At 38.8% G+C, this 26,848-nt stretch overlaps 1 protein-coding gene across 1 annotated transcript; it reads left to right on the forward strand.

The window, feature by feature from the left end:
- Nucleotides 1–213: 213 nt before the first annotated feature.
- Abraxas2 (abraxas 2, BRISC complex subunit) lies at nucleotides 214–26,276 on the forward strand. The gene is made up of 9 exons (XM_047554594.1): nucleotides 214–342; nucleotides 4,844–4,934; nucleotides 8,989–9,025; nucleotides 11,625–11,691; nucleotides 18,748–18,938; nucleotides 20,035–20,154; nucleotides 20,885–20,969; nucleotides 22,640–22,754; nucleotides 24,105–26,276. Exons 1-9 carry the CDS (start codon nucleotides 244–246, stop codon nucleotides 24,572–24,574), a joined length of 1,275 nt encoding a protein of 424 aa, XP_047410550.1. The 5' UTR covers nucleotides 214–243; the 3' UTR covers nucleotides 24,575–26,276.
- Nucleotides 26,277–26,848: the final 572 nt, after the last annotated feature.

The raw sequence follows: 26,848 nt of genomic DNA on the forward strand, positions 1-26,848 counted from the left end.
AAATACTGGCTTTTAATACTAAAAGTTTCATTTGCCAAAGGGACAAACTAAGGGAAGGAAAGACTGTACAGAGGAGGCGGTGTCCGGTCTTTGCGACACACCAGCCAGCGCTTCCCAGCGCTGGCCCCGCCCCGGCCCCGCCCCCGCCCCCGCCCCCGCCCCGCCCCCGCCCCGGGCCGGTCGCCTGCATTTCCCAGGATTCCTAGGGGCGGGCGGCCGGAAGGCCGTGCGCCCTCGCGGGGCATGATGGGGGTGTTGGAGATTTCCATCATGGCGGCTTCCATTTCGGGCTACACCTTCAGCGCTGTGTGTTTCCACAGCGCCAACAGCAACGCGGACCACGTAGGTGCCGGGGCCCTGCCGCGGCCGCTGGTGGGGGGGGGGGGGCTTCGACCTCCTTCTCGGACCAGTGCCCGCGGCCAAAGCGGGACTGCTTGCGCCTCGCCCCCCCGGGCCCTGGGGCCGGGCCGAGAGCTAGTGACCCAGCGGCCCCCGCCCCCGCCAGCTCCTTTGCCTCTGATGGGCCCCCGCACTCAGCACCCGGCGGCCCCGGGAAGGCCTTCCCGGGCCCAGCAAACTTGTCCTGCCTGGTCCCCCGCAGTGTCAGGAGTCGCCTGGTGGAAACTGAGCGCCTGCCCCTCCCTGAGTCAGGCTTCCAGACTTACGAGGGACCCCGGGGTCGGGAAGCAGTCGAGAGGCCAGGTTTTTAGTCTAGGAGTGGCACTGAGCTCCGCCCGCCGGTCTTACAGGTTGTCGTGCAGTACCACGAGTGAAACCCTGGCTGTCACTGTTCATACTTGTTAAACACGGTTGTGTTTTCTTCGCCCCTATGGAAAATGGAGAATGTAAACAAAAGTGTTAAGTGCAGGTCTGTTTGCATTTCCTTGATGTTGCATGTTTGGTTCCTTGTTCAATGTTAAGACCACGGAACTAGTCGCAGTGAAATAGGGAAGTGACAGGCCCGCTTACGAGTGATCAGAAATGCTTAGGTTTTGGAGCCCACAGTGGGAGCAGAGCCTCTCTGTTTCAGTGTATAGGTTTTATGAATTGCCTTGTAATGTTATGGATCTTTGGATGGAAATTCTTCGTGAAAAGTAGGTAGTTTTTCTCTTACAAGACGTATTAATTTGCCTACCAAATTTGAGGATTATTTTAAGTGATGCTAATAGTGAATGATTCAAATTCATTAAATAAGTGTGTGGGATTTTTGTGGTTGTCGTTACAAAGCAAATGATACCCCTCAGGATAAACTGGATTTAGCTTGATGTCAGCAATCTTACCTTAATAAAAATTAATTTCACAAGTCATTCCATTAGTAAATTGAATGGAATTAAGTTACTGTACTTTTTCATTTATTCAGTGTTGGTGGTAGAGATTAATGATAGGAATATATACAACATAGGTTTTTCTAGAGGCAGCTTTATACCCTGGCCTTTGGTACTGTAGCCAGGTATTTAATAATGTAATACAGTTGAGTATGTAGGTGGTATGTGGTACTCCTAAACATAAACTATTAAATACGGGTTCAATGATGCTTCTTTATTCTATGTCAGAATGCCTAGTAACATCACAGTTTATGTTTAAGGCAAGTTTATCGTAAGAATAAGCGACTACCTGTTGAAAAATTGAGTTTTTCTACGAATTGGTAAGATGGCCATAATGCTTAGACCATTATTAGTTTGATTTAGGAGCTCTTTCCTTAATACCTACTCTGTGCCAGGCATGGTGCTAGACTTCATGGATATTTTCACCAGTACTAGTTGTTTGTAGTTTATATAGCTTTGCCACTATTATGTATGTGGAATGATTGAAAGTAATTTAGATTTTAAAGTTGAACTAAGAATTTACTTTTAAAATACACACTTGTTTTGTCCAGAAATGAATTTAAAACAACACCTTACTCTAAAGAGCTAGGGTTAGCAAACTTTTTACCATAAAGGACTAGATAGTGAAAAAAAATAGTAATTTTTTAAAGATTTGAGAGCCATATGGTTTTTGTAGCAACTATTCAATTCACCTGTTACAGGGAGAAAACAACCAGGGACAGTTATGAATGAGGATGACCGTGTTGCAATAAAGCCTTATTTATAGACACTGAAATTAGAATTTCATGTAATTTTTGGAGGGGCAGATACCGGTGTTTGAACTCAGAGGCACTTGGTCACTGAGCCACATCCCCAGCCCTATTTTGCATTTTATTTAGACACAGGGTCTCACTGAGTTGCTTAGCACCTCACTTTTGCTGAGGCTGGCTTTGAACTTGAGATCCTCTTTCTTAAGCCTCCTTAGCCACTGGGATTACAGGCATGCACCATTGTACCCAGCAAGAATCTCATGTAATTTTAACAGTTCATGAACATCATTCCTATTTTTATTTTTTCCTATCATTTAAAAATTTACAAACCATACTTACTTGCAGTATGTTAACAGGCATTGGAGCGGTTTCCTGCCATAAAGTAACAATGAGATAGTCCATACTGGTAGATAACTAAACATTCACTTGACTGTAGAACATTTTGATGTCACTATTAATTTATGTCACCGTTTCATACTGAGGACTATTATCGTTGCCAGAGAGAAAAAGCAGGACTCTTATGAACAGGCATGGTGGCACACACCTGTGATTACAGCTATGTGGGGAACTGAGGCAGGAGGATCACAAGTTTGAGGCCAGTCTGAGCAGCTTAGTGAGACTATCTCAGAATAGAAAGAGCTGGGAATATGGCTCAGTGGTAGAGCACCCCTTGGTTCAACCTTCAGTACCTCCAGAACAAAGTAAAAAGCAGAACAGGTTAAATTGAATTTCAGATAAACAAGTAATTTTTATGTAATACTTAGGTTATATGTATTCTAAGTTATTTGCTATTTATCTGAAATTCAAATTTAACTGGATCTTTTTTGCTAAATTTGGGAACCCAAGATTGTAGAACGCTGGGAATCTAGCTGTGTCCTTAAAAGCTAAAGTTCTTTGGGAAGATTAAATTGATTTTTTTCACTTTGATTTAAAATTTTTTTTGTTGCAAAGCTTTTTATAGTGGGAACTCAAAATTGAAAGACTTTCATAGGGTAAAACAAGATTATTTAGTTGGTATTCGTGGACACTTGGATCTGAGAGTATTTTTTTTTTTTTTTTTTTAAGAAATCTGTTTATCAAGTTAAGGAATGTTCTGTATGTGATAATTTGGGAATTTAGAGTATCTCCTTCCCCAAATCAAATAGAAAAGTGAGGCTGTAAATCATCTCTTTCCTCTCATCCCCAGAATTGTACTTCTGCTGGCAATGTTTTTAAACTAGGAAACTTCTGCAGTTGATTTTGTGGATCAATCTGGAATTGAAGGGAATACAGTTCAAGGCCTTGATTCAACCAGTTTATGCAACTAGTTTTTGTTGAGCACCTACTAGATGTTAGGCATCATAGTAAATGTGGTGATTTAGCAGTAAACAAACACAAAGTACTTGCTCTTATGGAGCTTACATTTTAACTGGGAAAGGCATTTATTTATTTCTATAAATATTTAATATGGCAGAAGATTTCCTTTCTTTTTCTTTTTTTTTGTTCCAGATGGAACATGCTAGGCAAGTACTCTACTGCTGAGCTACAGCCCCAACCCAGATAGTGAGAAGTCTAAGAAAAAGCATGCAGGTTAAAGGGGACAGATGCCTAACAGATGCTGTTTCTCTTGCGTCTTCGGACAAAGCGTGTCTGATGAGATGCCATTTGGACAAAGACCTGAGTGAAGGGAAGGAGGAAGCCATGGTAGTATCTGGGGAGAGAGACTCCAGGACAGCTGATCAGTTCTTCCTTTCTACAGAAAGTTATTTTGACACTTAGGGGATATCTTCTTCATGTGTCCTTGTGCTTGTTCAGCAGGTACTCAGACAATAGGTAATAGGCTAAATCATCCGGTTCAGTTGTGGTGACAGGTAATCTCCAAATGTGTACATAAATTAACTGCTACGCTTATTTAAAAAACACTTTCATATGAATCATATGACTTTGTTTACTGAAATTCTAATTTCTTTTTTTTTTTTTTTTTTTTTTTTTTTTCGGTCCTGGGGATCGAACCCAGGGCCCTGTGCTTGCAAGGCAAGCACTTTACCAACTAAGCTATCTCCCCAGCCCCTGAAATTCTAATTTCTTATGCCAGCCTATTTAAGAGCACTTCATTGTCATTGTATTAACTCTCCCTCATGCCCCTCCCCATACTGGGGATGGAACCCAGGGGTGCTCTGCTACTGAGCTACACCCCCATCCTTTTTATAATTTCTAATTTGAACAGGGTCTTGCTAAAGTTGCCCAGGTTGACCTCAAACTTGCAATCCTCCTGTCTCAGTCTCCTAAGTAGCTGGGTGTATAGGCACGCACTATCACGCTCAGCCTGTACTAACTACTTTATCCTTTAATTGTCAGCAGGGATTTTAAAGCAATGTAGTAAATTGTATGGTTTCAAGAAAACCTAAATCCTATTACCTATTGTCTGAGTACCTGCTGAACAAGCACAAGGACACATGAAGAAGATATCCCCTAAGTGAATAGTTCTGCTTCCTGAGCTTTTCTGACATTGGTTGTGAGACTTAGTAGGATTTAAGTGATAAATTCCCCCCAAAACAGAGAAGACTTGAGGGATTAAAATAATATTTTATCTTGTTATGGAATCCTTTGTTCATACAATCCCATTAATAGATATACTTTTATTGCTCTAGTCTAATTGGTTTATAACTCCTAGTTTATATGGCAAGCTTATTTTGATTATTGATGAAATTATAAATTACATATCCTAAATTTCTCCTAATTTTGCTAAAAAATTTAGCCTATGACTATTTTTTTTTTTGTTTCTTTTAGGAAGGATTTTTGCTGGGAGAGGTAAGACAAGAGGAAACCTTTAGCATAAGTGACTCACAAATCAGCAACACGGAATTTCTGCAAGTAATTGGTAAGTAAATTTATCATTGACCTTAGAAATATCTTTTTTGTATGCATACTTACTGTTTGTTTTATTCTTTGGCCCGTAACTGGTTTTCATCTCAAGTATTAAAAGAGTACATAAAAAAGGAAAATTATTTGCCCTAGTGGTATGTTTTATGGTAATGAAGCTTACAGTGTATAACTTAAGTGTAGTGTAGATTTTCTATAAAACTATCTTTACCCACCAACTGGCCTTTTACTGAATCATATGTGACCCCTTTATAGTCTCTTCAGAACCACAATGAACCTCAAGTTTGTCCATTAAACTTGCCCCATTGCCAGTATTACCTCATATTATAAAGAATGGTTATGTTACGCTGTTCCTTCCTAGGAAGATCTGAAGTTCACACTTGTTTACGTGAGATGTTTGCTCCATCTGCCCAGCCTTCCGAGGGACACACCCAGGAGTCCCTTTGGGGACTGGGGAAGATGAGGGAGTGTAAACAGATGCACCACTCTCCTCAGATCAGTTTCCTATTGATCGATAGAGATTGTGGTTCTTTCAGGTATACCTTGAGCAGATCATTAAGCAGCACATTCTGATACAGGCAAAGCAAGGGGTACCTTTATTTTCAGCAGACATTGAATGAAGAACTTCCATGTGTGAAGCATGTGCTAGGCACAGAAAGAAATACCCAGATTCATCCCTGTCTTCCAGAACTGTGGGAGTACACAGAAGTACCTGACAGTGCAAGATAAATGCTGTAAGAAAGAAAACCCCAACTGAAGTTGAGAGAAAAAGTGCTGGTGGGGAAATCAGTAAGGACATCTTGAAGGAGATGAACTTAGGGCCAGTGGGCTGCGTGTTCAGGGGAGCACAGCAAGGAAGAATAGAACACAACAGGGCATCTGGCCCATTTCTGGGTGACTGAAACAGGATGTATGAAGATGAGTGTTTGTGGTTTGAAATACTGCTGGCAGGTTACCTTGAGACCAAATCCTCAATTTTGGCCCTGAACTGATAGCCTTCTAGTGCATGGATTGTGGGGCAAAGGTAAGAATTGAGCTGGGATTAGAAATGGGGAACACCAAGTGCCATAACTGTCTCCAAGAGTCACAACTGCAGAAGTCACTCACCACAACACTGCCCTGCTAAGAAAATACTTGTTATATGTATAGGATGTAGTTAATCTTTCATAGAGGGATTTTGTTTTTGTTTTGCTTAATTCTTTAAAATTCTAAAACAGAATTTTGTTTCATAGAACATCTGTATAGTGATTTATTATTTCCATCTGGGTTTTCAAAATTAATCTGATAAATGAAAGTTAAATTGCCAGATGTAGTTAACTAACAGCAAAATCACATTTCTGAGAATATTCTAGCTATTTATTTATTTATTTATTTTAGTTGTCAGTGAATCTTTATTTATTATATGCAATGCTAAGGATTGAACCCAGGACCTCACACGTGCCAGGCAAGCACTTTACCACTGAGCCACGGCTCCAGCCCCTCTAGCTATTTAATGTTAAAGAAACAGAATGGTAATTTTAAAATTTCTCATTCAAATAATTAAAATTCTATGCAAGATAATATTCTGACTCTTGTGAACTTTCTGGTTCTTGACCAACTTCCCTGGTATCATAGATAACAGAGAAGTACCCAGCATTAGAGAATTTCAGTTAATAAAGTGCCAAGACAGTCATCTTTTGCGTATAATATTTAATTATTAGCTATATTTAGTTCATTGATTAAAACAATTCTAGATCTCATGGACAGATTGTTTGCTAGTATATTAAACATATTATTACCTTTTTAACATTTTTCTTCTAAAAATAAGTACATATTTGAAAATGTAAACCAGGGATACTAGAAACCTGCCTGAAAGGTCAAATGTGAGATCAAGTGCCATGGTAATATCCCCTACTGGAGGGGTGAGGAGATTTTCTGGCATAGCTGACCCTCCAGCATAAGGTGTTTAAGTAAAATAAATTGGTCACATTTGTTACTTATTGAAAATGTCTAAATCCATTTGCAGGCATCTTTTTTTAAAATAATTTTTTAGTCATAGTTGGACACAATACCTTTATTTTATTTATTTTTATGTGGTACTGAGGAAGGAACCCAGTGCCTCACACATGCTAGACAAGTGCTCCACCGCTGAGCCACACCCCCAGCCCTTTTACCTTACCCTTTGCAATAGAGAGGATTTTATATAGAATATCACATTTTGAACATGGAATGTCTGCATCTTATTTTGAATAAATACTCATTTAAGAAATTGTACTAACTTGTTTCAAGCAGAGCTGTTCACTTTAAGAATGGTAGGGAGGAGGTAGGAACAGAAAAAAAAATGTCCTTAGGTGGTGAGGACAGCTGTCAGCAACAATCATTGGCAATAATGGAAAGGGGGAAAAGGAATTATTCAACTCAGCAACCAGAAGAGAAACAAGAATAACATAGCACCTAATGAGAAGGGTTTTTTTTTTTTTTTTTGCAGTGCTGGGGATTGAGCCCAGGGCCTTGGACTTCTAAGGCAAGCACTCCACAAACTGAGCTGTATCCCCAGCCCCTAGTGAGAACTTTTGACAGGATCTTCACAGTACAGGAAGAGTTTTCTCCTGTGTGGATTTGCTGTTGAAGCATAGAAAACTTGACGTCCCAAGCAAAGCTGCCCAGGCTCTGACTGTTTTCTAAGGTCCACCTGTCATTTAACATGTCCTCCCAACTTTGTTTCATCTGCAGCTTTATAGAGTTTGAGATCAACACCCTATTTTTTCCATGGAGTGCTTAGTGTTTACACAAAATCTTAAGAAAGTTTTAATTTCCTGCAGAAAATACCACATGATATCTAGAGCTAGGCACTGAGCTGTCCCCAGCCCTGGAGCGTGTGTTTCTAATCTGGGTTGTAAATTATGAAGGAAACTGCAGAGGTGGCATGACAGGAGTGTGCATTCAGAGTTCAGAACTTACTCTAGAGATTTCATTAAATGAAACCTTTGCTTTAAAGCAGAACGTGAGTTTTTCTTTTTCCTGACTCTAAGTAAGGTTTTTGCTATAATTGTTCCTCATCTTAATGACTAGCAGTATTTCTGAAATAAAGAGGTATGCTGGATCATTGTTAGTGACAGAACAGGGAAATACTTCTAGATGAGGTTTTCTTATTTGCATCACTACATCAACACCATAGCTAGACAAAAGAATCATCTTCTTTCCTGTGGAAGTGCATTTGTGCCTGAATTTTAGCAGCAGGAACACAAGTACAGAAGCTACTTGTGTTTAAGCTTTTTAACCTTTAAGGCTCTGGTTTCATTTGTATTCAGGTAAAGTTGTAGCCTAAAACTCTGAGGCTGTGGCTTCTTAAACAGCAGGTGATTAGTTGCTGTCTTAGAGCATGTGATAGTTAAATGGTCAACTAGTCTCACAGTCTTACACGAAACCAACCCTGCCCCTAAGCCCCCTGGTGAGCTTCAAGAAGTGTTCACTCCGCTGAATCACAGCAGCTTTTCAGAAGCTGTTTTGCTCTGCCTTATAAATGACTGTCTCCCTCAGCAATGACCACTTTGAAAGGGTTAGTAGACTTCCAGAATTCCTTCCCCTTCAAAACACCTGGCCCAAGTTGTCATGAGTTGTTAGTTGATTATTGATGGTAGAGTGGTTAAAGCCTTCTCTCCCCAAGCTGTCCTCAAAGCTTTTATCTAATTTGATTAAGTGCTTCCAGTCAGTGGTTACTTTTTCCTATGATGCTTTGTTTAAATAGGTAAGATTGAATAAGGCACACAATAACCGTGAGTTCCTGAATAAGAACTCTGAATAAGAGCTCATCTGAATAAGTGCTCATCATACTGGAACAAAGGAAAACAGAACTTACATTCTTCAGTCTACTCTGTTCTGAGAATGTGTCTCTGGTACAACTGCTCAGAAGCTACTCTGCCATCCCTGATATACACACAGCACCTGTTTTGTGAGAGGAAGACTGTCTTTTTTTATTGTCTGAGATTTTAATTTTAAAAAATCCTGAGCTATTTGATAGTTGCCTGGGTCTTACATACTTAACTGAGATGTGTTCCTCTTTCTGATTACAGAAATCCATAACCATCAGCCTTGTTCAAAACTTTTTAGGTAAGCCACATCCTCTTTTTTTTTAATTTTAATTTTAGTAATTTTGGTGTCAGGGATTGAACCCAGGGGGGCTTAACCACTAAGTCATATCCCTAGCCCTTTTTATTTTTTATTTTGAGACATGGTCTCACTAAGTTGCTCAGATTGGCCTTGAACTTGTGATCCTCCTGCCTCAGCCTCCCGAATTGCCAGGATTACAAGTGGGTGCTGCCAGATGGCCACATCCTTCTTTAAGGAGAGTTTAGTCCTTATTAAAAGGATTGATTAAAAATAAGTGAATGAGCTGGGAGAAATGAAAAATGTTCAGGGGTCAACTTTAAAATCTAAGGAAAGGAGCTGGACGCAGTGGCATACACTGGAGTCCTGGCTACTTGAGTATCTAAGACAGAAAAATCACCTCAGCTCAGCAGTTTAGGACCAACCTGGGCAACATAAGAAGACCCCATCTCAAATAAAAAAGGGAAAGGAAACATAAAACTTTCTTTTTCTATTTATTTAATATATACCAGTTCCATGTTATAACCAACTAAAGGACAAAAAAAAAAAAAACTTGGAAGAGAAAAAAATCAAAACAGAGAAAGCAAACAGCAGTGAGCTATCTGGAGGAAAGAGTGAGGAGAGGAAGTCCAGTATCTCACACATTGGATTTCTCCCACACCACCACCCAGACCTCTGTCTTCTTGCTCGGCCCAAACCCTTCCACCTGATGGCTGGTATGATCTCAGCTTTGTGTTTCTCTAAACTTCCTGAGGCCACCTTCCCCCTTTCCAGAAGCCAGGCCAGTGCTTCTTCCAGGATGCTCCTATGCATATCGTTCAGTGTTCTTGGTCAGCAGGCCCTTCTGCCTGGTTGTTGCTGTGTGTGTTCCCTACAGCTTTCACCCTGGCTACTCTCCACACACCCTCCCTCCTTTACACCCAGGCACCACTGGGGACTTGTATCATGCTCACCCCACACATACACTCCTACCCATTGATTGTCTCAGGATTATCAGCATGCAAGGTGGCTACCTGCAAACAAAGCCTCAAAGTAGCCAAGAACCTCACCTCTTCTAGATTCACCCACATGTGGAAGAGGAGTGGGGAGCTTGGTGATCAACCATGGGTTCTTTGGAAAAAAGCATCAAAACAAATGAAATCATTCAGACCCAGCCCATATGTTGCTTCTCTCTGGCCTGTGGAAGTATCTGATCTGGGCCTGTTAGAGTTTTTTGTTGGTGGTGCTTTTTTGTTTTTTTTTGTTTTTTTTTTTGTTTTGTTTTTTTTGTACTAGGGATTGAACTTAAGGGTACTCTGCCACTAAGCTACTTCTCCAGCCCTTCTTATTTCTTATTTTGAGACAGTCTCACAAAGTTGCTGAGGCTGACCTCAAATTTGTAATCCTCCTGCCTCCCAGGTCACTGGGATTACAGATGCGTGCCACCCTGTCCAGCTTCTGCCTCCCCTTTCTGAGGAATTCCTTAAAACACTCTCAGCAAAGTAGAATCAGAACAAGATTTGACTGACTTTAGTTCAGAGATTCATCATTCTTAAAGCTGAAAGAAACCATGGGAATCATTAGTCTCTTTCAAACTCTTTGTCTTATAAAAAGGAGTTGGAGACCAGATAGGCTAAGTGACTTGTCCCAGATCCTACAGTGAGAAGCAGAACTGGGCTGGAGCAGCTGTTTCCTGACTCCTGAGTCAGAGCTTTTCCCATACCTTGAGCTTCTTTCTGCCTTTAGGGACTGGGCTTATGATGAGAGGAGGAGGATGGTATTTGGAGAACCATGACCAGAAATAGAAAAGCCACTACATTAGTACACCTGGGCTGCTCACCACAGGAAACTGGTCACATTGGTCTTTTTTTTTTTTTTTTTAAGTTGTACATGGACACAATACCTTTATTTTATTTATTTATTTTTATGTGGTACTGGAGATCGAACCCAGTGCCTCTCATGCTAGGCAAGCGCTTTACCACTGAGCTACAACCCCAGCCACACGTTGGTAATTTTGGAAGGAAGCACGTTGTGTGATGCTTTCCAGGCATGGCTTCAAATTGCAGCCCTTCCATCTGCTAGCTCTGTGATTGGAGCAAGTCAGTTAACTTCACTATCTTTATTTACAAAAATGGGAATAAAATTTGTTGAATTACTGAGCTAAACTAATACCTCCCGGCATTGAAGCAGGAATGATGAGAATTGACATGAGAAAACATGCAGCTTAGTGATGTTAAGCTTTCAACAAATGTTCATTTCCTATCTTCATGTGTCAGAAAATAAAGCAGTGTTATCTTTTTTCATAAGTAATTGATACTTAGAAAAGAAGAAAAGATGCCACAGCCATTTGAAACCACATGTTTTGTACTGACTTGCTGTGGGTACCTCCCACGTGTGGAAGTGATATCTTTTGAATGTAGCAATCTCTTGAGTATTCTTTGACACAAAAAATACATTGTATTAAGGAAAGCATTTAAACTGATTGTCCTTTATATACCTTTGAAGGCAAGCAATTATATCTTTATTAGGGTTAGGTGCCCCATAGACACCTGTAGCTAAGCACATTCATGTCATGATGTTATGGAATTTTAATAAATGTTTTTTCTTCTTTTAAAAAAAATAGTTTTTATGACTACGCAAGCAAAGTTAATGAAGAGAGTTTGGACAGAATTCTTAAAGATCGGAGAAAGGTATGTTCTATTTATTGCCCAGTCCAATATGTAAGTAGTTTCTTTTCTTAATACCCAAACTTAAAAACAAAGAAATATAAAATGTAAGAATGAAGAGTCAATACTGACATGAGAGTTCTGTCAACCTAAGCAGTTTTTTTTTTTTTTTTTTTTTTGCGGTAATGGGGATCGAACTCAGGGCCTTGTGCTTGCGAGCCAAGCACTCTACCAGCTGAGCTGTCTCCCTAGCCCAACTTAAGCAGATTTTAAAGGTAATTTGTAATTGCAGATGGAAGACAATGGTTACAATATACTGATAGAAGAAAATTAAATGATTTTATTATTCCATTATATAATAATGAGAAGGAAAAAGTTACTATAGTCTGGGAAGTTAAGAATATTTCAGGGGCTGGGGAGATAGCTCAGTCGGTAGAGTGCTTGCCTTGTAAGCACAAGGCCCTGGGTTTGAACCCCAGCACCCAAAAAAAAAAAAAAAAAAGAATATTTCAGTTGATCTTGCTGGTCGTGGTGGTGCATGTCTGTAATCCCAGTGGCTCAGGAGGCTGAGGCAGGAGGATCACGAGTTCAAAGCCAGCCTCAGCAACTTATTGAGTAAATCATCAATAACCTGTCTCTAAATAAAAAAATATAAAATAAGGACTGGGGATATGGCTTAGTGGTTAAGGACCTGGGTTCAGTCCCTAGTACCAGCAAAAGAAAAAGAATAGCTCAGTTGACTGTGGTAGTTTGTTTTTTCTACTGTGTAATTTAAAAAATAATTTGGCAAATATTTAATACACATGCATTAATCTTGTAATCAGGAAAAATAGTTCTAAAAAAATGTAAATTGCATTCAAACATCTTTAGATATGTTACTCTTTCAAGCTCAACTAAAGATGAACACAGATATTTTTCCAAAAGGTCATATATTTATTATTTCCATCAACACATACATGTGCTGTTCTGGTTATATATGGTAAGCAAATCTGAATAAAACTGAAAATGAATCAAATTTTACTGCTGCGGTATTGTCTGATGGTTTTATTTATGACTTACTCTGTTGTACTATGTTTGGGTTTTGTTTTTTTGCCTTGGATAGTCCAGAAAAATAGATTGGTTATAAAACCATATTTCAGGGGGGGAAAGTACCAGTAAAAATTCTCAGCTTATCAAACAGCAAATGTCTTTTACATTGGGGGGTTCAACCAACCTACTTACCCACCTGGCAAAGGGTGTTAGGGCAGCCAGAGGCCTCAACTACAGCTCTATGATTTCAGTGGTACGCCCAGCGGCATGTGTTCTGGAACCTTGCAGCTGTTTATCCCTCATCTCTTAGATGCACTTTACTTCTTCCTTCCTTTTCATACTGTAGATTGGGAGGCTTTATTGTGTTTTCCAAAATTAAAATTTTTTCCATAGAGGTTCTTATTGAAGTTTTAAGTAGATTTCAAAATTTTAAACTATAAAAATAAAGGAATTGAATAGGAAATTCACAAAAGAAAAAAAAAATATCTACAAACAACCAAGAAGTCAATGAAAAGATGTTCTACTTCAATCAGGAAGCACAGATTGGAACAGATGAGGTGCCATTTTTTTTGCCCATCAGATTGGTAATGACCAGTCCTGAAAAGCTGAGGGACATGGGGAAGCAGCAGCTGGTGAATGGACACACTGGGAGGATGATTTTACGATAACAGTTTTAACTATATAGCCCTGACTCTAGGAATCTGGCCCCCTAAAATTAGTGTGCCTGGGCACAAAGATGGAAAAAGCTGTCATTATTAAGCAGTTTAACTCTTTTCTGGGCCACGTTCTACGTACTCATCGTGTATTAACACATTTCATCCTTAGAGCAGCCCTATAAGGCAGATTACTCATTTTATACTTGAGACTAAAGTGATTTTTGGTCATTAATGATGGAGCCAAGGTTTAAGCCAGGCAATCTATTCTCTTGAGCCAGGGTACAGATATTGTTGCTTCAGTGGTGAATAGTGAGGATTTAAAAGCAACCTAAATGTACACCAGTATGGAATGATTAAGTCAGTTATGTTGGTACCGGTCCTTGCTACCAGCCTTTTAAAAGAATTAGGAAGGATCTTTTTGTTTTATTTTGTGGTATTAGAGATCAAACCCAGGGCCTTACATATGCTAGGCAAGCACTGTACCATAAAGCTGTATCCCCATCCCTTTAACTTTATTTTGAGACAGGATCTCCTTAAATTGCTCAGGCTGATCTTGAGCTTGTAATCTTGCCTCAGCCTCATGAGTAACTGGTATTACAAGTGTTCACCATCACACCCAGCTATGAGGGAGGTTTTCATTTAATGAGACAGAATGATTTCTAAGTTATGTCAAGTGAAAAAAGGGGGTTGGTGGTTTGTCGGGTGGTTTTTGTTTTGTTTTGGTGCTGCAGAATAAACACAGGGCCTTGGGCATGCTTAGCATGTGCTTTACATCCCCAGCCCCAGGAAAAAGCAGTAATACAATTTGAGCCCATTTTATTCAAAACAGAAGTCTGAGTGAGAGTTCAAATGCACAGAAAAAGACTGGAAGAAAGCCAGCCAATTCATAAAGGGGGAATGGAAAAAGGGTGGGATGCCTCTGATGAAGAGATTTTGGTGAGGTTTTTTTTTAATGATCATATATTTTACAATCGAAAATCAGTTGGAAAAAAGAAAATGACTCCTCTGTTTAATCTTCTCAGTAGTTGGTGGGGGCACACTTTCAAATCAATTTGAGGATTTTAAAATAGGATTTGCTGAGGCCAGGTGCAGTGGTGCACATCTGTAATCCCATCAGTTCTTCAGGCTGAGGCAGGATGTTTGCAAGATCAATACCAGCCTGAGCAATATAGCAGGACCCTGTCTTTATTTTATTTTATTTAACTACAAATAGGTTCTTTTTTAAAAAATATATTTTTAGTTGTTGATGGACCTTTATTTTATTTATTTATATGCAGTGCTAAGAATCAAACTCAGTGCCTCACACATGTAGATGAGTGCTCTACCCCTGAGCCACAACCCCAGCTCAAGACCCTGTCTTAGGGGGTGGGGTGGGGGAGAAAATAAATAACAGAATGAATCAAAAACTATTACCCTTGGTAAATGTATGATTACACAAATGGTATGCCTCTACTTCATGTACAGAGAAACAAGATGTATCCCATTTGTTTACAATAAAAATGAATTTAAAAAAATTAAAAAAAGACCCTGTCTTAAAATTTACAAATAAATGAATAAAATAGGATTTGCTGTGGACAGTAGACTACTCATTGGTTATTATCTGTGATTGACTGCTTTTCCTGGGACCAGGAGTTAAAGTTGAAAGTTGATATGTTTTATTTTTTATTTTATTTGTAGAACTTTGTGCTAAAACAAATATTTGTTTTCCTTTGTAAAATACATGTTTGTTACATTCCTTGCATTATTTGGAAATTATGTTGTTTTTCTTGAAATTTGTTGAGGTTTGGAACTGTTTTTTATATTTCATTGTACTTCCTGTGGTACTTATAGAACTCTGTAAGGTTTTTTTTTTTTTTTTCCAAAAAATTCAGATTTCTAGCACAAAAGCACCAAATGATGTATATAATATTTATATGACAGAAAAGACTTTACAGTTGATTCTAATTTGGATTATTTTCCCCCCCAGGAAAGCATAGAGTTATACCTTCACCTCAAAAGGGTGGTATCCTACCTCCTAAAGGTGCATTAACACATTGGGGTTGAGATAGAAGCTAATATTTTTGACATTGAGATGCCCCGGTAGGCACAGTGTAGTCAGGTTGCTGTGCTGTTTGTTGTTTTGTCAGAATCTGTATTGAGCTTGTGACATTTCCACAGATTTTCAGGTTTAGGCAAAGGTACAAACAAGGCAAGAGAGAAGGAGGACTTCTATCTTCCAAAGCATCGGACCCTGAAATCAGTAACAAGAAGCATAACAGCCATCCTGTTATCCTTAATAACCCAAAGGGCACAGGCTAAGCCCATAGTGTGCCCTGCACTGGGGTCGTTGCTTTGACTCCTGAAAATGTACATGAATTTGAAAAATAGAGAACAAAGTCTGTGTGGAAAAGTGGCTGTGAAGCATCAACAGAGGTGAAGTGTAGGGAGAGAGCCGTGATTCTTCACCATGGCCCAGACAAAGCTGTCCAAAGGGTACTTTGTAACACAGAGACCTAGTTTCTCAGTAATCTTGCAACTAGTTTGTCTGTTAGCTCTAAGACGTAGAATTGTAAATATGACCAGGGCATATTAATTTGACATCTCATCCTTCATTGATCAAAATGGCTAAGAGTTGGTTTAAAACTGTTGGTGTCAAATCAATAAGTTGATTAACATCAGTCGATAACTGACGTAAAGTTCCTACTTTTTAGAAAATGCAAACAAAAACAGAATCAGCACTGAAAAGCATGATTGCTTATCCTATAGCCACTTGCAAGGTTCTGTTAATCATTGAGTATTTTGTGAAAACAACCAGTGTACTGAGTGCCATTAGTCTTTGCAGAGGGACAGAGGCAACGTGAGATGTGCCCCAGTCCTGCAGAGGAGGTAGTTCCAGCAGTTAATACAGAGGGTTGAGTGCTGGAGTGAAGTGCACCATATTCACATACATTGATAGCTCTAGCCAACTGATGAGTTTCTGTTCACTTTTTCTTGAATAGAAAACTACTTTTAACTTTTTTCTCTTGCAACTAATGCAGAATTTGAAAGCTAGTTTTGCACAACAGGAGGAGACAGGCCGCCAAGTTCTACACCTTGACTGTCATTCAGTTGTGTGACTTTGGAGAAAACAATTGTGAGTTTACACAGGAATTCAGCAATAGTTTACTTCCTTTATAGGTGAAAATGCCAGAGCATGATTTAAATTTACTATTAACTTAATGTGACAGTAATTAATGGTTTTAACTAACTTCTTTTTTCTTTCTTTTTTTTTTTTCTTTTTATTTGTACCAGGAATTGAACCCAGGGTATTTAACCACTGAGCCACATCCCCAGCACTTTTTTATATTTTATTTAGAGACAGGGTCTCACTGCATTGCTTAGGGCCTCTCTAAATTGCTGAGACTGGCTTTGAACTTGCAATCCTCCTGCCTCAGCCTCCCAAGCCACTGGGATTACAGGTGTGTGCCACCACACCCAACCTCTACCTTACTTCTTTTTTTTTCTTTTTTTATTTACTTTTATTGTAAACAAATAGGATACATCTTGTTTCTCTTCTACCTTACTTCTTAAAACAGAATCTTTACTCAGTTTATTTCAAAGAAGGAAGCTTTATGAAGGTGGTTGTTCTAATAAAGAATTAAGTTGTTTTTACAACAGAGATTTTCACATTTCAGTATGCAAAAAATAACTCAAGAAACTTATCTTAAATTCAGAATCCTGACTCTATCCTTAAAGGCTGATTTTGCAGACTTGGGTGGACCCAGGAATCTGCATTTTTGCATGCTTCCAGATGTCTCAAGTGTCATCTGTCTTCCAGGTCCAGCAGGTCACATTATGAGACATATCATTCTGAGAGTTTAATTCGTGTAGCTGGTTTAGCTATATTGTAGTTAAAGCTGATAAGGGTAAACTTTTTTTTTAATTAAATTCTTTTTTTATTTTTACACACTGCATTTTGATTCATTGTACATAAATGGGGTACAACTTTTCATTTCTATGGTTGTACACAATGTAGATTCACACCATTCTTGTAATCATACATATACATAGGGTAATACTGTCTGTTTCATTCTACTATCTTTTTGTCCCACACCCCTTCCCACCCCATTTTCCTCTACACCATCCAAAGTTCCTTCATTCTTCTCCCCACCCCCTTACATATTGTCATGGACTTATCAGAGAAAACATTTGGCTTTTGGTTTTTTGAGCTTGGCCTATTTCACTTAGCATGATATTTTCCAACTTCATCCATTTACCAGCAAATACCATAATTTTATTCCTCTTTATGGCTGAGTAATATTCCATTGTGTATATATACCACAGTTTCTTTATTCATTCCTCAATTGAAGGGCATCTAGGTTGGTTCCACAATCTAGCTATTGTGAATTGAACTGCTGTGAGCATTGATGTAGCTGTATCACTGTAGTATGCTGATTTTAAGTCCTTTGGGTATAAACCGAGGTGTGTGATAGCTGGGTCAAATGGTAGGGTAAACGTTTAAAATAGGTTTTGGGGTATATTTAGCATATGGTAAACATCACATATGTAGAGTGTATGTTTGGTCAGTCTGACATATGTACGCACCACAAAGCCATCGCCTTAATTTAATAGTGAAATACTCATCACGTGTACAAGTTTTTCTTATGCCCTTTTCTAAACCCTCTTTCTCACCCTGCCCACCTCCAACCTTGTCAACCACCGAACTACCCTATGTCACTATGAATTAGTTTTCATTTTCTAGAATTTTATATAAATAGACTTCTTTGCTGGGCACAGTGGCGCATACCTGTAATGCCAGTTATTTGGGCGACTGAGGCAGAAGGATCACAAGTTCCAAGTCAGCCTCAGCAATTTAGTGAATCCTGTCTCAAAATAAAAGGTAAAAAGGATTCTCAGTGGTAAAGAAAATACACCTGGATTCAATCTCTAGTGCCAAAATATATAAATAAAATAATTTTTTAAAAATATATTTTAGATGTTGATAGACCTTTATTTTATTCATTTAGTTGTATGTGGTGCTGAGGATCAAACCCAGGGGCCTGACACATGCTAACCTAGTACTCTGCCACTGAGCCACAACTTTAGTCCCTAAATAAAATAATTTTTAAAAAATAGACTCATATACTTACTTTGGACGTAGTTTCTTTCACTCAGGATAATTAATTTGGGATTCATCCATGTTGTATGTGCCAATAGTTTATTCCTTTTTATTACTGAGTAGGATTCCAGTATATACAAATGATATACCACATTTGTTTATCTTTTCACTTGTGGATGAACCGATTGGGTTGTTTTCAGTTTGGGGCTATCAAACTGAGCATTTGTGTACAAGTGTTTATATGGAATATGTAATTAAATCTGTAAGATTTCATGCAACTTTTAATACTTTTTTCTTTTCTTTTTTTTTTTTTTTTAGAAAGTTATCGGGTGGTATAGATTCCGGCGAAACACACAGCAACAGATGTCATACAGAGAGCAAGTTATCCATAAACAGCTTACCCGCATCCTTGGCGTGCCTGACCTTGTCTTCCTTCTCTTCAGCTTCATCTCCACTGCCAACAATTCCACTCACGCTTTAGAGTATGTTCTCTTTAGACCAAATCGCAGGTAAAGAACATTTTCCCACCAGCTTCACATAAAGAGAAAGATGTTAACACAGTAATTGAGATTGATGACTTTGAAAATGTGCACTGGAGTGCATTTATAGCATTTTAAAAGAGAAACTTTTATTGTTCTCTAGCTGGTTCTCCTTGTAGTTAGAGAAGGTGTTTCCCATGTCAGTTATTCATGCAAGTTAAAATGATTGGGGATCAATAAACATTATCAAGACTTGTTTATTATGCGTAAGTTCTTATAGAAGTAGAAAGAAATCATCATTTGCTTCTCCATAATCTGTTATGTAAAAATGCAGTTTTATTGCTTCAGTAATTTTAGAACATAGATTTCAAAGACAAAATTGTAAAATTGACCCATCTACTGGTTAATGAGGGTTTTGCATTGTGAATTCGTTAAAGTGAGAAAAACATGATTATGTGATCATGTTTGCCTGTAAACAGCAGGAAACTCTCCCTCTGGAAAATCACTTGTAGTAGAGTAAGTTAAATTGAGATCAGTGACAATAATCATAAATTGTGAAATAACTATTTGCAAGATTCCCCTAATAATTTCATAGGTATTTCTTCAGCCCTTGTCAGTTGCTATGGGGATGCAGAAGGCATATAAGACATGACCTCTACTCTCAAGTAGTTTGCAGTTGAATTTCTACTTTAAGGAAAGGAAAAAATCGCTAATTCATGCCTCCTTGAGTTGTCCATAGAAGTAGGCGCCCCATGACACCTTCCATTAGTTTGCTGGTGGCGGAGACTAAGAATCCTATTGCCAAGCCCCATTCTTGTTTTGTTTGTTTTGTTTATGTGGTGCTGGGGAAGGAACCTGGACCTTACCATTATTTCTGGGGAAGCACTCTACTACTGAGCTATGTCCCCTGCTCCCCAGAGCCCATTCTTAAAGCAGTTCTTTTAAATTCAGGCAAGGTGGCACACACCTATAGTTTCAGCACTTGGGAGGCTCAGTCAGGAAGATCATTTGAGTCTGAGTTTGAGACCAGTCTGGGCAACACAGCCAGAGCTGTCTCAAAAAATAAAATAAGATAAAATAAGAGTGGTGCTTCTAATACTTTTCTTTTTCTCAATTTTCTCCATAGGTATAATCAAAGAATATCACTTGCTATCCCCAATCTAGGCAATACTAGCCAACAAGAGTACAAAGTGTCTTCAGTGCCAAATACTTCTCAGAGTTATGCCAAAGTTATTAAAGAACATGGGTAAGTTGAAAGGTAAAATGAGTTTTTTCCCCATTGTTTTGTCAATAATACTTCTTTTATTAATAATTTTTTAAGTGTGTGGAGAAATATAAAGCCAAATTTATTATGACTGAAACTGAAAAATACAGAAAATAATTCTCTAGACCACTGCCACCATATATCAAAGTTTATTCTTATTGAAATGATGGTTTACTGTACTTTAAAAAAGAAAATCCCATTTGCTACAATTTTTTTTTTTTTAAATGATTGATACAAAAGTTTGGACAGGGTATATGTATTTCTCAGGTTCTAAAAGCTAAACATGGGCGACTAGGGAGGGAAAGGAGAAATAATGGAGAATGAAATTGACCAAATTATGTTATGTACATGTATGAATATGTAACAACACAGTGCACTATCATGTATTATTATAATGTACAATTAAAATGTATATTTTTAAAATTGTGTGTATATATGTGTATATGTGTGTATACACACACACACACATTTAAAGAATAAAAGCTAAATGTAGCTTTTATTTATCACTGAAAAATGTATATAGCTTTTATTATATTTAGTTTTGGCATTTTGTGTTTTTTTTTCTTTTCTGTAGTTCTAGTAGAATGGGCATTTTATGCTTAGATATTGTCACCTTGGAGTCACAGCATTAATTTAATAAATTATAGTAGAAATACCTTTCAGGTTCATGGCAGTTTTAGTAACTTTGTGGCGTTTCTCTTCTGTCTTCTAGTACTGACTTTTTTGACAAGGATGGAGTGATGAAAGACATCAGGGCCATTTATCAGGTTTATAATGCACTTCAGGAGAAAGTACAGGTAACTGATTTACACGTTTCATCTTATTTTTATTGCTCAAATGCTTTTAATTTTTTATAATGTTTCAACTGACAAATGAATTGTAGTTCAAGAGTGAGAATGTGCTTTCTTAAATCTGTAGAGTGGTTCTTCCACCGCCTTCCATAACCTGCCTCACTCATGTGCCTGACTTGCAATGCTCACGTACATTGTCAATGCTTCTGTTTTAAATCCTTGTGACCCCATTTGTAATAGTGTGTTTGTTTGTTTATTTGTTTGTTTGTTTTGATTCCAGGAGTACTCTACCACTGAGCTACATCCCCAGTCCTTTCTAACCTCTATTTTGAGTCAGGGTCTTGCTAAATTTCCCAGGCTGACCTTGAACATGGGATCTCCTGCCTCAGGCTCCCAAGTCACTGGGATTACAGGTGTGCACCACCACAGCTGGCTGTAATAGTGGTTTTTTTCCTAGGAAAATGTAGAGTTTAAAGAAGGTTGCTAAGAACACAGCCTTCTCCTTCAGTTAAGTTCTAAGTCAGATGTTGAGACAACATCTAAAGCTACCATGACTCAGCAGAGCTCTGCTTCCTCTGTTCGAGTCCACTCACTGCTCCCAGTTGCCTCCATCCAGTGGGAGGATCACAGTGGAGCCTGTCATTCCTGCTCCTTCATGCCACAAGTATTATTGGAATCATCCCAAATGAGCTAGGTACTGAATTAGGTGCTAATGGTACTTTCCCACGTTCTTTCCATTATCCCTGATGTGTTTTTAAGAGTACTTTGCTCCAAAATCCTAATCACAAAAGAACCCAGAAGGGAAGTAGAAAGCTGGGGAAGCCCTCCTAGGCCTAGAGAAAGCCCAGTTTTAAGAAGCCTCCAAGGAGTAGAGAGGGACAGAGGCAGCATCCAAAGGAGGGGAGAGCACAGTGAGAGCAGCCTGCACAGAGAGTGCCAGGCAGCTTCCAGCCTCCTTGCTCACTGCCCTTTGCATGGAGGGAACTCTGCAGGCTCACTCATGACAGAGACTTTCTGGAAGTCTCTGGTATCTCTGCTATGGAAGGAATGTGCAGTGGAAAATGGCTTTTGTTCTGAATTCATGACCATGCCCTTTCCAGACTATCAGCACTGACCAGAGGACTTCAAAAAGCTGTTACCCATTTCCTTGTTGTTGGAAGAAGCCCAGCTCTGCTAACACTGATAGCTCCTAGTGTTTTGCTTATTAATGGTGAAATACATAGACGCAACCTCAAATACTTATCTTTTATTAAACCTCGACTTGGAAACTTACTTTCTTTTCCAGCTTTCCCTCACTGTAATTATTTTCTGTTGAATAAATCTGTCTTATGTTATTTTTGATTGTTGGTTATAAATAAAAGTTGAAACATCTCATTCCTGCCTTATCTTCTGTTCTTTGTACACTAGATTGGTACCAAAATTCCCTTTTCATTTCAATAAAAATGATTAATCAAGGGGAAAGATAGTATCTTTCCCATCTTGTCCTTATTTTTTAAGAATGGTCTTAAAATTAGTGAATAAGTACAACACTAGTCTCTTCGGCCTTCACAGTTTTGTTCTGCTTACCTGTCTGCTTCCTAACCCCCTGGACTTTTCCTAAGGTTGTAACAAGGCTGAATTTATGGACAACCTTGTGCTGGGCTAGAAGTTAACCTTTCTTCTTCTGACTTTCTCAGGCAGTGTGTGCAGATGTAGAAAAGAGTGAGCGAGTTGTTGAATCTTGTCAGGCAGAAGTGAACAAATTAAGAAGACAAATCACTCAGAGGAAGAATGAAAAGGAACAAGAAAGAAGTAAGTTCCTTGTTAATTTTACCATTCCATATCAGAAAAATATGTCATTTTAAATATGGATTATGCCTTCAGTGACGTGAATCCTGTACTCAGCAGCCCGCAGGTCAAGTCAGTGTGTTAGGGGAGGGAAGTTTTTCTGAAGGGAGGTACTCTTTTTTGTATTATCTGGCTCAAGTCTCAGAAACTGGAAGAAAAAGACCAAGGCTGGTCATGTGTTCACAGATGTGCACCAGTACGATCTCTGTACAGGGACTGTGATGGTTGCATGCCTTGCAGGGAGGGAGATGATGTATAGATATACAAATATATAGATATATAGTGTATTACAGCTATATGCAGCTATAATTTATCAAGTTACTAAAAAATTAAAAATTTAAAAGATCACACAGTGGTGCTGGTGTTGTAGCTCAGTTGCTGAGTGCTTGCCTAGCATGCATGAGGCACTGGGTTCAATCCTTAGCACCACATAAAAATAAATTAATAAAATAGAAAAAAATTTTTTTTTAATTTACAAGATTTCATATAGATGATGGAATATTATACAACTATTGAAGTGAATTTGGATTAATGTCCAATATATAATATATAATCATATATCTTTTATATATGATTGTGTGTTTGTGGTGCATTTTCTTGTCTTTTGGGGTCACTTTGGTGGTGTTGGGGATCAACCAAGGGACCAACACATGTTAAACAAGCACTCTACTACTGAGCTTCTCCCCCAGGCTCTAAAGCAATTTTGAAAGGCTGTGTAGACAGATAGATGTGGACCATTTTTGAGCATTCCTAAAACTGGTAAAATTGTGGTCCAGGACCTGAAAAACCAACCACCTAAACTTAGGACTTTTAAACCTGTAAGATGAAGGAATTGAATAAGTGCATTGTACCAGGTAACTGTATAAAAATATGGTATGTGATATGAGACTATCAAGGAAAAGTCCCACGTTTACGTGACCTGGAAAAAGTGGAGAAAATGGTTTCAGTTTTATCCTTCAGTCTCAAAGTTTTGAACATAGTGAGCAATGTGTGGGCAAAACAACACAGGATCTGGAGTGAGGAGGCCTGTGTTCCGTGTCTCAGGGCCCCACTCCAGTCAGACTGCTCAGCCTTCATGGAGACAGTGATGCTAATGACGATGATAACACTTCAAGTGGTTTGGGGCATAACTGAGTTAATGTATAGGGAAATGTCATATAAGTTATAACATTATACAGTTGAAAAATAATAGTAGCAATCAATTTTGCTGCTTCAATGCTGTTTCCAGAATATTTGAGTAGACTGTGTAATGCCTTGATGAAAAGCTGTGAAAGTAATAGAAAGTATTAGAATGTTCTTCCTGTCTTCGCCCAGGACTGCAGCAGGCAGTGTTTAGCAGACAGATGCCATCTGAGGGTGTGGAGCCTGCATTCAGTCCTCGGAGGCCCTCTTCTGGGTTTGCAGCCGAAGGCAGAAGTGCACTTGCAGATGTGGAACCCTCTGACCCTCCTCCTCCTTATTCCGACTTTCACCCAAACAATCAAGAGAGTACTCTGAGCCATTCACGCATGGAAAGGAGTGTCTTTATGCCGCGACCTCAAGCCGTGGGCTCTTCTAATTATGCTTCCACCAGTGCCGGACTGAAGTACCCTGGAAGTGTTGCAGACCTTCTTCCTTCCCAAAGAGCAGCTGGAGACAGTGGTGAAGAATCAGACGACAGTGATTATGAAAATTTGATTGACCCTACAGAGCCCTCTAATAGTGAATACTCATATTCGAAGGATTCACGACCCATGACACATCCCGATGAGGATCCCAGGAACACTCAGACCTCCCAGATTTAACTAAACAAAAGAAACTCTCCACTTAGCACTGTTTTTCTTAATTGCTTATTGAGAGTTTGTTGAGGACTCAATCTGGGCACAGAACGGCTTTACCAGATAGTTGTGGCTCATTAGAGGAGAGTCCTCGTGTGCAGGACTTGTAGGAGCCTCTGCCGTAGGTCCTCACCTTCGATGCAGTGTGCAGGTTTCATGACAGAATCATTCAGATAATCAAATTGTCCTAATTCTGGTGCGATTCATGGATGTACTGGTAAATTTAGGCAAAGCAAAACTTATCAGTATAGTTTCTGTTCTTTAAATTGGAAATTAGAGACTAAGCACAATTAGTCTATAAATGTTCTAATAAATCAAAAACTTACCTCTTGCACTATCATGCCTTGAAATTTACTTTTTCAAAGGGAAACAAGTTTAGCAGCAGCAGCCTTCAAAGAACTTCTTTCCATCATGAGCCAAATTCATCTTTGCCAGAAAAGAAATTTTGCTAATTCCAAGAAGCCTGATTGGAACAAATTGGATATACCTTCTCTTGTCTGCATGACTTTGTGAGATCGAAAGAGAGGGCTTTGTTTCAACTTTTTTCTACTAGTCTGATACGTATTGTCACTTAAAATGGTTGCCTTTAAAAAAAAAAAAAAAGTAGAAATACTAACTACCAGTAAGTAATCATCCAAATAAGTATGTCATAAAATGTTGATTATTTTTTTTTTTTGGTGAATGACAGTGACTGCTGTGTTGCACTAGCACATTATGGTCTCTGTTCTGGAGTCGTAGAGGAAGGATACACAGCAGTGGATCACAAAAAGGAGTTCTTTCCCAGACCTGAGTTTTATGACGAACAGATTCCAGACACAGGATTTAGCTGAGTTCACATGTAAAGGATATAACTCATTTAGATCTTCTGACAAATCCTAGTGTTAGTTTTATTTGCGGAGGAAAGACATTTAATAAACTGTTTGGGAATCTTGGTAAAGATTCGTTTTAAATCTGAATAACATACTTTAAGTTGCCATTTGGGGGATAATTGTGGAATGTGTAGAAACTGTTGGGATGCACTTATATTTTTATTTAATTACTGCCTGTTTTCTAGTTTTGCCCAAAATGTGTGAAACCACTAAGACATTCATGAATTACGTTGGGCGCCTGGTTTGGAAATGGCAAGACCCACTGTTTATGAGGACTTCAGCCCATGAAGTTAATACTGGGAGCTAAACTGCCTTTGCTTTGGACTAGTTAAAACCTGTAAGAATAAGGAAGTTGTTAGAAAGGCTTAAATTCCATTCCAAGAGAGTAGTTTCATTTTATAGGATAGATGTTTACTCGCTGAGCTCCGGTTCTAAAACTAAATTAGACAATATAATACGGACTTTAAAATGAAATGCTGAAACTGCCATTCTTTGGATGTACACTCTGTGGGGTCTACATATTAACTGCTGTCCTGGTTTTGCTGGCCTTATGCCACTGCCATTGGATTGAAATGTTGCAGATCACTTCACTGCAGATGCGTTCCTGTTTTTATCAGCTACCTACTTGCAGCTTCAGCACCAGTATGAATTTCATTTTTATTTTCAAGTGCCATTGCCATCTCCTCTGTTCAGATTTTGACATTCAGGAAAATATTTTTATTTTTTATGCCATACTGAAATCTACATTGTATATCTGACAAAGCAGTTAAATGTGACAATAAAGACTTATTTGATCATGATGCCATTGTTTCCGTGTCTGTCTCAGCACCCAGCGAAGTCTTGCCTCCATGGATTCACTCTGCCATTTCTTGGTAGATGGTAGAGTTTTTTAAAAAAGTATCAATACTGTTGGGCTGGGGAGATAGCTCAGTTGGTAGAGTGTTTGCCTCGCAAGCACAAGGCCCTAGGTTCAATCCCCAGCACCACAAAAAAAAAAAAAAAAAAAAGAGTATCAATACTGTCATATATAACCGATTAGAACAGATTTTTAAAAATTAAGAAAAGAGTATTAAAATTCATTTCCAATCTCCATACAGACTTTTTGCCAGACAGGTTTCAGGAGAAGTCCAAGAACACAATTTACTAAAATAAAATGTTTATGTTGGCACACACATGTAATCCCAGTGACTCCGGAAGCTGATTCAGGAGGATCACAAGTTCAAGACCAGCCTCAGCAACTTAATGACCCTAAACAACTTAATGAGACCTTGTATCTAAATAAAATATATAAAGGGGCTGGGGATGTGGCTCAGTGGTTGAGCACCCCAGAGTTCAATCCCTGGAACACCCCAACACCAAAAAAAAAAAGTTT

Source organism: Sciurus carolinensis, chromosome 5 (genome assembly GCF_902686445.1).
Source record: "Sciurus carolinensis chromosome 5, mSciCar1.2, whole genome shotgun sequence".
Lineage (NCBI taxonomy): Eukaryota > Metazoa > Chordata > Mammalia > Rodentia > Sciuridae > Sciurus > Sciurus carolinensis.

Coding starts and splice junctions, on each gene's coding strand:
- Abraxas2 (XM_047554594.1), top strand. CDS start 244: ATGATGGGGGTGTTGGAGATTTCCATCATGGCGGCTTCCATTTCGGGC. Junction 4,935..8,988: donor GGAATTTCTGCAAGTAATTG/GTAAGTAAATTT, acceptor TTCTGATTACAG/AAATCCATAACCATCAGCCT. Junction 20,970..22,639: donor CACTTCAGGAGAAAGTACAG/GTAACTGATTTA, acceptor TGACTTTCTCAG/GCAGTGTGTGCAGATGTAGA.